The sequence below is a fragment of the Parasteatoda tepidariorum genome, chromosome 5 (genome assembly GCF_982258835.1).
Source record: "Parasteatoda tepidariorum strain Cologne lab strain chromosome 5, Ptep-v5.0, whole genome shotgun sequence".
Lineage (NCBI taxonomy): Eukaryota > Metazoa > Arthropoda > Arachnida > Araneae > Theridiidae > Parasteatoda > Parasteatoda tepidariorum.
Genome location: NC_141759.1, coordinates 19,928,656 through 19,941,804, shown reverse-complemented (window position 1 = coordinate 19,941,804; position 13,149 = coordinate 19,928,656). Strand labels below are relative to the sequence as shown.

The 13,149-nt window shown below is 27.7% G+C and overlaps 1 protein-coding gene across 9 annotated transcripts in view; it reads right to left on the bottom strand.

Annotated features, from left to right (window-relative positions):
* LOC107445872 (uncharacterized) overlaps positions 1–13,149 on the bottom strand; it is a 256,280-nt gene that overhangs the window by 22,206 nt on the left and 220,925 nt on the right. For 5 of the 9 annotated variants that reach the window (XM_071184745.2, XM_071184746.2, XM_071184747.2 and 2 more), the window contains 5 exons: positions 10,832–10,996; positions 9,681–9,962; positions 6,248–6,377; positions 2,421–2,587; positions 536–699 (listed from right to left, as the gene is read on the bottom strand). In XM_071184745.2, coding sequence (XP_071040846.2) covers positions 536–699; positions 2,421–2,587; positions 6,248–6,377; positions 9,681–9,962; positions 10,832–10,928 — 840 coding nt within the window. In that variant the 5' untranslated portion in view covers positions 10,929–10,996. Of the gene's footprint in view, positions 1–535; positions 700–2,420; positions 2,588–6,079; positions 6,167–6,247; positions 6,378–9,680; positions 9,963–10,831; positions 10,997–13,149 lie in introns of all 9 variants that reach the window. The other 4 variants (XM_071184742.2, XM_071184740.2, XM_043047459.3 and 1 more) reach the window with 1 other exon arrangement.

The window sequence follows — 13,149 nt, the reverse complement described above, 5'->3', positions numbered from 1 at the left end:
AACATAATTTTTCACAAATTATGACTAAATTTTCACAAAATAGGTACCTCTCAGAAAAACATAGACAGACCCCTGTTATTTCTCTTTTATTAACACTTTACTTAAATATTCTTATCAAAACAACCTAAATATTAAAAGAAAAATTGATTATTGGTCGGATACAAACCCATATCAGAAGTAAAAAAAAATTACTGGTTAAAAAAAAGTTCTAGCTCACGGAATACATGTGACCTTTCCACAGAATGCTAAGGTACTGTGAAACACCTTTTGGAAACTGCAGGTCTAGAGCAATACTCTTTCTATGTTCCTACAAGCATTGTTATACACATGTTTCACTGAATTTCTCAGAAATATTTTTAATTTGGTCACAAATTTAGATCGACTGTTTTTTGGTCCTTTTTTTCTTCAATTTAGAATATTAAAATAACCTTAAAAGGATATTTTTTAAATAAAAAAAATGATCATGACATGCTAAGCCAATATGTTAATGTTTAGTATGGGTCTAGGCAGACATCAGTTGAGAAAATGTAAATACCTTTGAGCCAGGAAGATTTGTTGATACAGAGTAATATCTTATGTGATATATTAAGCCAGCTGGAGCTTCGCCATAATCTAGTCCCTTTGGAGCATTCCATTGCATGGATAAACTGTTTTGCGTGACATTAGTACATATGATAAATTTCGGTTTGCCAGGTTTAACTGTAAAATATAAAGGAAATAAGTTTTTTTAATAATTCATTTGTGTATCATGAAATATACCCTAAAAGTTCTTAAAACTCAAAAATTATACTTACAAAGTAAAAAATTAGGTGGTTAATTTGAAATACTAAACAATGAACCCTTAACAAAATCTATCACTCGGAATATAGAATAACCTTAATAATATTTTCTTTTCATGTTATTTTTTTCGTATAATTTACTGGGGTTACACCAACAGTCCGAGCACTAAAATCGAATAATTTAGACCGGAGGGTCTTTCAAGAGCCATCTATATAGGCATTGAATTTTACGTAGTTTCCTAAGAGATTTCGATTATATTTTGCATTACTATTTGAAATAAAATCCTTTTTAATAAGCTCATTACATTTGGGAAAATAAACTGACAAACAAAATTTTATAATGCTATTTCAACATAAATATAATGCTTTTGTCTAAATTTAATTAATACAATGCATTAAACAAAAAATACCTAACATGTATACTGCCGTGCTATGGAAAAAACAACGCAAGTGCCTCGCTGTAAATTTTGAGAAAGGTCACTTGACAACTATTTTCTTTCTATTGCTAATTCTGTGAATGCTAAAATGAAATTTCAAAAAATAGATAAAACAAAATTTAATTAAAAAAAAAACTTTTTTAGTATTAAGCAACTTATCATACGAAAATGTCAAACACATAAAATTCTCTATTTTGAACTTTTTGTTGCTTACGTTGATTTTTATATTGCACAGCAGTATAGTACTAAAATAGCACACTGAATAGCAGTATAGTACTGAGATAGTACACAGAATAGCAGTATAGTACTGAAATAGTACACAGAATAGCAGTATAGTACTATACTGAAATATTTCGATAGCATACGACAGAGAAATATGTTCCAAGCTTTTCTGTTTAACAACTTAGGGTAAAATTAGTTTCCTGTAATGGAAAACTAACAGATGTTACCCCTATCTGAGCTCAGGGACAACAGTGTGACGTTAAAAGGTTTTCTTGCATAAATACTTACATTTAAGGTGCAACACTGAAGAAATATAAAATATAATTTCCTTTTATAAAGATAGTGTTTTTTAAAATTTTGACAAATTTTCAGGTATATTACAAAATATTATTATTTAAATATTCTAATAAGTTGTTTAATAGGAAAAAGAACTTACTTTTAAAATTTTTGACACACTATTATAATATTTATTTAAAAAAAAAAAACTCCTTTTTACATTCTTTGGCAACTAACAAAATATAAGTATATATTTTTATTCATTATTTAATAAAAATAAATATAATAACCACTAAATACATATCATCATAATTAAGTAAGAAATATATTTGCAGTAATGGCAAAACTTAGCACTTTCAAGTAGGCAGAACAGTTACAACTGAACCAAAGAGGTACTGTATAGGGCTTGTGCAGAATACTGGTACATAAACATGCAGGATGCTATGCAAAAGTGCTAAATTTCTATAGTGATATTTAAATCATAACTAAACATTAGGACAAAAAAATCACTAAGAACAAGCTAACGAAAAACTTTGAATTAGTTAAAAAAATTTAAAAAAAGACTAAACACTGGAAATAAGTTTTCGATTTATGTACTGAAAAACGAAACATTAGTATCCAACAGTATTACAATAAAAATAATTTATTAATTAAACATATTTTCAATTTATAAAACAATGCATATCAAAAAACAACAATAACTTACCAATTTTGTAATGATCAATATTGATGAACTGTTTATTTATACCCAAGGAATTGTTTCCTTCCAGAATAAAGTGTATTTTACTTTGTTGTTTTACGTATACAGGTTTTGTGTCCATACGATATTGACAGCTGGTGGAATTCAGCATTTCCGGACATGTTCGGTTAATGCTATAAAAGAATACAAATTACAGAGACACAATACAAGGGACATAATACAAATTACAGGGATACAATACAAGGGATACAATACAAATTACAGGGATACAATACAAGGGATACAATACAAGCAAACTAGACAGAAAAAAAAATACTTACTACTACTTTTTACAAATACCAATCTTAAGAAAAAGTTAACAAGCCTGTCATTTAGAAAATAAGTTAACCCTTTGACGGTTATGAACGAGTTCGGTTCGCAATCGAATCGTGCTTCGTAATGCAAGCAAACGAGTTCTGCTCGGGAGCAAGATTTCAAGCGTAATGGTTAGTAACACCCACTACTCGCATAGTGAAATTTTTCCCCAATGCTCGTTCGGCATTATTATTCTGCATTGATAATGTTAAAAACAAATCCTACTCGCAGGGGTAGCAGCAAAGTTTTTTAAAATTTTAGGGTAATTTTAGGAACTTTTTTCAAAAAATTTTAGGTAAATTTTAGGGGTAATATAAGATTTTGTTAGGATAAAAACAGATCACGCGGTAGTTTATTACATAACAGAAGATTATTACAATTCATCCACACATATCATAAATAATTGCAAGCCATAAAATAAAGCTCTGAAATCTATTAAGTCAAGAATGAAATCTCTAAAGTGTAAAAATGAAATTTCAACTTTACATATTACCTATCAGAAATTAAGTGCATAATTCAGGAACAGGCAAAAGTGAGAATAAATCAAGAGAAAAAATAAATTAATACCAACTTGGATTTTTATTTAATTTTTACCTTCTTAATCAAAACTGTATTATTACCCTTTACCTTACTTTATTAAGAAAAACTATTGTGTGATAATATTAGATTTCAAATCAGCAAATTATATTAGAAGTTAGAGAAAAACAAATTAATCATGATCATTTTTCTAACATATTCTTGATGTGATTTGTGAGATTCTTTTACTGCTCTCAATAGTGTTGTGGGGATCTTCAACACTCCTCCATATTTTCAAATGGTATCTTTGATTAGTCTAAGAGACATAATAGTATTCTCATGGTGACTCACATTAAGCATTGCTTTATTTATCGAAAAACCTCTTTCAGGATCAGAATTCCCATGTGGCAAAATTAAAACAGTTTTAATTAATGTAGTTAAATTCTTATATTTTAGATTATTGCTTTTTTTATTTATATTTAGCCTATAACTCTAATTTTTTAGGAACACCAACAAAATTTTATCAGATTTTTAGGAATTTTAGGGTTTGCACATACTTTTAGGAATTTTAGGGGGAATGCGGCCCCTGTACTCGTGAAACGTAGTTAGTTTCACTGCCTACAGGTGGCAGTACGGGTGCCATGAATTTCTTTTCAGAATGAAGGGGGAATTAATTTTTTCACCTTGTTCTTTTTATGTGTATTTTGGCACATTTTTAAGGGTGTTTGTAAAGTAAAATGGCAGAAAAGTGAAAGTTAGATAATTATGATGATGATTGTGATACAGAAAGCTTATCAAATTTTGAGTCGGATGAAGACTTTGTTCTGAGTATTTAGGTAATTACTGTATTTAAATGCTTCATAAAGTTTTACATTAGTTGTATTTATTCAGTCCTTTCAATTTAATATTTGTCTTATATTCATAATTAACTATTATTTATATAATTGATTAATAATTATCATTTATTAATTATCTTAAATTATGTAAAAACTGCTATTTATGTACTACAAATACTTTAAGAAATTTTTAAAACGCATGAGGCGAGCTATCTACGGCATCGCCAGAGAAGGGTGACATTTTCGGAAGAATGGAGGGGGAAAACAGCTGCCACTTTCGACTACTATTTGCTTGTAATACTGAGCGAATTAATGCAATCAAAACTGTTTATTTCCCTAACCGTCAAATGGTTAAATACTGAACAGAGAAAAGTCATAGCACCACTGCTAAATAGAAATAGTGAAAACAGGAGAAAAAATAAACATAAAAACATCAAACTTAGGAAAAAAATGACAAAAATTTAAAAAATTTCTAGAGTTTAAAAATTACAATAATAACATAAGGGGTACTAAACAAATACAGCTTTGAGAAAATATGTTTTATCAAAAAAGAAAACATAAATGTCATAATGCTATTTCAATAGACAGAAAGCTATTTCAATAGCCAGAATGCTATTTCAATAAACAGAAAATATTAAAACGGCAAATAAATAAAATACCTAACTCTGTAAAAAATGAAATAGGGGATTTCAATCTCTTATTCGATCATATATTATGAGTTTGAATTGTCTAGACAATGTTAAAAAATAAGAGTTCATTATTAAAACAATTATTAATGACTAATTTAATAAATTTTTAGTGCAAATTTACATAAAAATATGCCAATTCACTTTCAAATACTTAAAAGTTGAACATTTTGAGAATTCATACTAATATTTCAAAATTTACTTTTTCATATTTCCTGCACGTTTAATATAATTTCTTGAACTAAGATTTATAATTAAATTACCTATCAATGAAGAAAAATCACACACATATAATAACTAATTTAAGAAAGAACTTAGTTCTTACTAGAATCGCGATATTAGATTTTAATATCACGAATATAAATAGCAATATTGAATTTTTAAAAAAAAAAAAAAAAAGAAAATACAAGACACAATACTTGACTTGTGTGAAAACAATATTGGAAAATGTGAAAATACAGGACACAATATTGGAAAATACAAATCGCGATTTTAGATTTTTAAATAACATAAAAACAAATCATAAAGTGAATTTTTAAATTGCGTATAAATACGATATTCTATGTTTGATATTCCAAAAGCGTGAAAACGAATCGCGAAATTGGATTTTAAAAACATGTGAATACGAATTGCGATATTTATTTTAAAAATGTCGGAATACAAATCAAGACATCAGATTTTTTAATTGCGGGAATATGAATCGAGATGTATGATATTTTAATCCCGTTAATACTATACGCGATGTGTAACTTTGAAATGAGGTTAATATGAAAATTCTGTGAATGTTAATCATTTCGGCACAGTTTCAAATATTCAAAATGGCAAAAATCCCCAAAACCAAAAGAATCAAATTGGCAGAAAAAAGTAGGTAAACGTCACGTTAACAGAATTTAGCAAAAATTTTGAAATTGAAATTTTGGAATTCCATGAAAATTTCCTTGAATAATAAATTTTCAAATTGCAGAAATCAGCGAACCAATGGTCTTGAGATATGAGATGCAAAATACACGGAATTCCAAGGTACATCCGGAATACAACCATCCTGGAGTATTATCATAAATTAAATTGTATTGAATTTAGTTTCAAATGTTCTTAATTATATAAACATTAAAGAGAAATGACTTACTAAGGCTGGAAATAGTAATCATATAGCTTGTATTTGGTATGGATAGGTTGGAAAGTTCTTTCCATTCGGAATACAACAAATCCGAACTATTATCAAATAAGTTTCAAATGTTCTTAATTATGTAAACATTAAAGAGAAATGACTTACGAAAGCTTCAAATAGTAATCCTCTAGCTTGTTTTGGGTATGGATAGGGATGAAAGGTTCTTTCCATTCGAAATACAACAAATCTGGACTATTATCATAAATATTAAATTGCATTTAATTTAGTTTCAAATGTTCTTAATTAGGTAAACATTAAAGAGAAATGACTTACAAAGGCTGGAAATAGTAATCATAGAGCTTGTATTTGGTATGGATGGGGTTAAAAGGTGCTTTCCAGGTACATGTTAGATTAGTGTATTCTTCACTTATACATGAAAAGGTTTCAACTGGTAAAGGCTTGACTGTAAAGTAAACATTATCAAATAAATAAATTACTCTTATCATGTAAACAAATTAACTAATGCAAACAACAATTATTACATAACATTACACTGTTTATTATTAATATTACATTAGAATAAGCCTATTTTTAACAAGGCTATTTCATCATACAAAATAACCCCTTGTAGCATATAATATGGAATTTTCAACTTCTCTTTTGTGTTTGTTCAGTATTTTTGTCTGTCCATGATGTCTGAACACCATAGTAATATAAAGTATCTTCCAACACAATCCAAAAGTATCTGCAAGCTTATAATATTTTTGATGATAGAATAATTTTATTATATATATGAAAACAGTTATCTATTTAATATTTTTACATTCTTGGCAAAAAAAATATATGTGTACATGCACATTAACTACAAAAATATTAGAGAAATAGATATAGTTATACATAGAATTATATTCATATAAAGTAATTATCATATTAAGTAATATTAGTAATTTCACTCGAAGCGAAATTATATTTAAAGATTTTCTATTGTCACTGCAATCGTCTATTTTTTATGTAAAGTGATGGTCGCGTTGAGCTAAGTTTTAAAAAATGAGCTGATTGTAGGCTCGACCGCTAATGATGGGATCGCTAAACTTTGGGCTAAAGTGATTGTTACATCTTCTATCTTTAAGAGCAGTATGCATACAACTAAACACTGACTTTCTTTTACCTAGCATAAATCATGATTAAGCTGCCTGCTTCATATTTTCTTTTTTCTCCCAACTTTTTTTTTTTTGCTGGCAGATACTTTTTTAATATTTAATTAAAATATAAAAAAAGTATCTGCAAAATTTGAGATTCACAACCAATGGATCCGCGCACAACATGCGTCTGTATTATCTAACTATGCTGAACACTATGTTTTATCACTTATAACTCCAGAATCATCCATACTAAAGTTCTAAAATTTAGAGATTGGCTACAAGCCCAAAAGCAGAATATTTTCAAATGTTCTGCAACAGGACTTATTAATTAATACAAGTGTTCTGCAAGCATTTCACAGCGAATAAAAGTCAACTTTACGTTAAAATACTATATTTTCATTTATTAAAATACAGGATCATACACAGATACACGACATTATTTTTTAAGCCAAGGCAAACATTCTTGATTTGTTACATGTTCAATCACTTTTGAAGTACGAAATTTTGTTAATGACAATGAATTATTAATAAAATGCCTATGATTTGAAGGCCCGAACATTAAAATAAAGGCTGCCTTAAAAATCTGTTGAAGAATGTATGAGATTAGGGTTCGGAATTATTCTGCAAGCCTACCGGAGTCAGGTGGGGGGGGGGTCGCAGGAAAACGCTGTTACTTATTCAAGATACAAATTGTTCTGCAGGACTTCGCTTGTTTTGCGACATACGTCACAGTTTTAGGCACTTTCTGCTTCTGGGGCTACAAGGAACATTTTTCGCATTGGTTCAACACTGGCTATTATTATTCATAAAATTGCAGATGATTCTGTTTAACTTTTTATTCTATGTTGCAAGAATTTCTTTTGAAATTTAAAAAAAAAAATTCAGATGAAAAGTCTGCGGTATTTTTAATAATAATAGCATTATATAAACAATCAATCCATCCTAATAAGTTACATAGAATATTTTGTTTCTTACTCTTTTGTGCAAACCAATAGAAAAGTTGTTTTATCAAATTTATGTTATTATAATTATAGGGAGTTTTTAAAAGTAATTCGGGACAGTTAAGAAAAATTGTAAAACAAGAAAAACGAATAAATTTGTTTCATGCAGTCAAAAAAAAAAAAAAAAGACCATTCTACAATCTAAACACAGATAAATATACACTCTTCAAATATATATTTAAAATATTTAAATGCTATTTATTACAGCTTTAATTTTTTTGTAATAATAATAATAAAAAAAAAAAAAAAAAACCGTAGAAATTTTTACTATAAAGTAATATTTTTCCTAATCTAATAATAAAGCAAAAAAAAAAAATTCATTTCCTAGGTCCTTTGAAAGATATAGGTGTTATGAAATCTAATAAAGCAAAAAAAAAAAAATTCATTTCCTAGGTCTTTTGAAAGATATAGGTCAGGGGTGGCGAACCTTTATACACCAACGTGCCATTTTTTCTAAAAAATTGCTTAATGAGGTCATAGACGTGCCGTCAAATAATTCTGACTTCGTGATTATTGGGAAAATAATAATACTAAATACAGTAGGGAACCGATTATCCAGAACGATCGGGACCATCGCTATTCCGGATAACTGATTTTTCCGGTTTTGCGAATCGGTATAAAAAGCCGTTTTTTTTATTGTTAAACCCAAATAAAAAAAAAAAATATTTGGAAATAATCTTAAAAAGAAGAAAAAACGATGAAGTAATAAACTAATGATTATTTCCAAAATGATGGTAAGGTAAACATCTTTCAAAAAAGAAAGAAAAATCCTGAAATCTTATGAAGAAAAAAAAACATTTTTTTAAAAAAATGGCGGGAAAATTTATCGAATTTTGTTCCGGTTTTTTGGTTTTCCGGTTTTCTGATTTCCGGATAACGGGTTCTGTACTGTACTATCAACTCAAAACTCTTTATTTACATTGAAAAAAGAAAAAAAAAACATTTTGCAATGTCTCAGTTATACACGTAATTCAACTTAAAGTAATATCAGTGTGACTTCTGTTGTTGCAGATTAGATGACCAATAACTTATATTAGGTTGTATGATGTTAGTTTAAGCATGACTGTTGATTTTTTTTGCTAGTTACTTACTGTTAGCTTGTTTTTTAGGGTTATTAATAATTTTTTAGTATTAATTTTTAATTTTTTTATTAATAATTGTTTATTATTTTGTTTGTTTTTTTGTGAATTTTAATTTAATTGTTACATATGCTTCATAGTGTCATAACATTTGTGTAATAACAATTCATAGTGTAACAACAATTGTGATCGGTGGAGTGCCCAAAATATTGTGTCGCGTGCCATAAATGGCACGTGTGCCATTGGTTCGCCATCCCTGATATAGGTGTTATGAAATGATTATCAATCAACAAAATTTTAAAAAACACACAACAGTCAAAGAAACAGAAATATAACCAAACATACAAGACAACCGGGTAAAAGAGCTTCCCAGTACGGTAAAATAAAAAACAAAATTGAAAATTGAACAGAAAAATAAAAAATAACATGACAAAAACCATTACCAGCATAGCTCGTAAGATCAACAATACAGACAAATTAGAGCACCGTTTTAGGGAATTCAGAAGCATAAAATTTAAAAATAAATAAATAAATAAATACTTACATCCCACTGCAACATAAGTATTGCACACTAATTGCTCTGTGTTATAGACATCTGGAATGTCCACAAAACAGTTGTAAACACCAGTATCATTAACAGTGGCTGATGGTACAACATACTCAAGAGTCAAGTCATCAATGATGTTTATGTTCCTGATCGGTTTGCCTTCTAATTTTAAAGAGAGATTTTTGACAGAAATTTTGTTCTTTTCAGCTTGTTCGGGAAAAAGAGAACATTGAAGTTTCAAAAGCGACCCAACTTCTAAATCTTGATCATGAGTTACATCTTTTAAAAAAAAAATCAAATTAATTTGTCAGATATATATATATATATATCACAGTACATAAATAAATACAAAATGGAATAAAGAAAAAATATGAAAATTAATAAGTTTTATTTACTGCGCATAAGCTGCGAGTATATAGAACTCATAAAATAAGTTCAAAATACAGAGAAAACATAGGAAAAAATTACAGAATAATGAAAAGAGAAGAAGAAAATTATTAAAATAAAATAACATAGTAAAAATTAAATAAATATATTAAAAAAATATCAATAAAACCTGGGAAAAAAAAGAAAGATATAATCTCATCATCAGCTCGCACGATTATATAATCGTGCGAGCTGCTGAAGAGATACTTTTTTTTTAAGTACTTAAGAGACAATTCATCAAGAAAATTTCTTGATTGTTGAAAATTTGGAATATCGAGAGTCAATTTAGTTTTGATAGGCGATCAATAATTTTTAAGAGTTATATTTATTTGTTGAGTGCAACTTCTAAAAACCTGTTTCACTCCATCTAATAGTGTTAAAGGTCCTGGGTTCAAATCCCAGAACAATTGAATTTTATCTCTAATATTCTTTTCTGTCATCAGGAAGGGTAACAAACAGTACTTAAAAAATGGATTATTATAACTATTCTTCTATATTATAACTATTACTTCTATAATTGTGTCATGGCATACCTTTCAATTTTAAATTTGCATTTTGGTTAAACAGATTTTAAAATATCAAAATTATGAATGAATGAACATTTATGAAGCACTTTTAAAAATACATCAATGGGTCAGTCATTGAACAGATGACTTCGGCTCACTTAAACATATTAAAAATCCCCGATTCATTAAATTATGAGAAAGAATCAATTAGCTTACTTCCAAATGCACTGGGACCGAGAATGGGACAAGAACGCACAGAGTGTAACAGAAGCAATACTCCATAAGTTAGCAGGAAAGTTTGCATCAGTCCCATTTCAGTCACAGAAATTCAATCATCATAAGATATTTCGAGTTAGGGGCAAGCATTCTTAATTCTTTTACCTGCAGAGAGAAAAGAAAAATGGTTACCAAAGATGAAACCTTTTTAAAAACATTACAAGTAGAATTGTCAGATAAACGAGGGATCATTTTAAATCTATTTAAGTATTTAAATAAATTTGAGCTTGAAAAATATATTGGATACAGACTTCTGTTTTCTGATTGGGTACAATTGGATGATTACATTAGAAGGTCATGCTCAAGGGAGGAAGAAAGGACAATTGTCCCAGAACTGCTATTAGCACTGTCAACATTATTTTAAAAAAATGTAGTCTATTTTAATTAGTCTTTTATTAAAAGAAAATTTCCAAGAATACCTTTCCATCTGTATTAAATATACAAATTCAAGCAAACGACATTACCAACATTATCAACTAAAATAAAAAAAATGTTAAATCAAAGATCAAAATCTTTTGATTCTTCAAATTTTAAAAACCCTTAGATAATGGCATGTTCTTGAAACACAAAATCAAAATCAGTGCAAAAAGCTAAAAATAAGGACTAAAATATTATTCATCAGGAATATTAGGACAATTATAAACCCTGATTTTACTATCTCCAGGATATAAACTCTTGTGCTGGCCATTACGAAGACAAACAACTTAAAGATTTTTGATGTGGGGTTAGTCATTTCGCTTTGGTGTAGATTGACATAGTCATGACCTTTCTTCAATTTTTCCCCTTGTCATAATGCCTCCAGAAAACTTCGGGCAAGAAAAGCAGTTTCAAATTTTTATTAATTTTATTATTTATTGAGAAAATGGGTGTTCTAGGTTTTTTATATCAGCAGAATTTTCAACTAAAAAAATTTCAAAAACCATAATCACAAAACAAAAAAAAAAATTTAAGAGTTTAGAAGCATTTTATATTTATTATTGAATGTTTGGATGATAAACTATCTAAAAGTGTTCTAAACCGCGAAATTTAGAAAAAAGTAAAAATTCCATATAAAACCTTTTTACCTACATATAAAATAACTTAAAATTGATATTGTTATTAGCAATACCACTAACTCACAAGTTCTAATAAAACCTAATAAGTTCTAATAAATAATAAATAGTTCTAATAAATGTTATTTTACTGAAAAATATTAAAACATTATTTTTATCATCAATCAAGGCTTGGTCATTGCCATTTTTCAGTTCTTTCTAAAATTTCAAATTTGTAAAAACAGTCCCTATACACAAAACCAAATTTGTAAAAACAACTTCTTTACAAAATTCAAATATATAAAGACTAGCCCTTCACAAAATTAAAGTCATAAAAAACTGCCGTTACAAAGTTTAATTTTTTTAAAAAAGCATTAGCATTTTATCATGTTACTGCTCATAATTGTTTTTAAATCTTACTGATAAAAACAGGGTTCAAAATTAATGGTGGTCCATCCTTGCGGGACTACTAAAATTTGTCTTAGATGACTATTAAAATCTCTGTGTAAAGCGATTAATGTAAAATAATTGTAGTTTTGGTTTTTAAGTATTGGTCTACCTTAGTGACTAAATAGCATAATTCATCATAGTTGCGAACATAACACATTCTTTGCATTGTATTTTTTGTTTAAATTCACTTAATTAAAAAAAAATAAAAATTAAGAGATTTGTAAATTTATTTCCTTTTCTAAACACTAAATATAATGAGTGGATACATTCAACAAAGATAAAAACTGTTTATAAAATTGCGCTTCTATGCATACGTAACAAAATATGAAAAATAATTAATTTAAAAAAAAAAAAAAAAGAACTAGTGCTTTTGGTTGGTTTCTTCTTAAATAAATAACATTAAAAAAAATAATTAAAAAAATATGGTACACATTATTTTTGAGAGTACTAAAGTTTACAAAAGTAGGTGACTAGAAAACCTTTAAAAGGTTTTTTTTTCTTTCTTTCTTTCCATTTTAACATTGTTAAAATATAAATGAAAGTTAGAAATTTTAAAACATTAATTATCAATAAATGCACTTTTCAATAAAATTCGAAACAAATTCATCTAACTAAAATAACAACAAAATTTTTCGCTATTAAAATGTATTTTAAAATTGAAGATTCTTTTATTAGATTAAAATTTAATTAATAACAAGGTTTTAATCATCTTTCTCACAGTTGCGACAGTTTTTTTTATCCTAAACCTCTCCAATTTAGTAATATTTCCTGTTATGG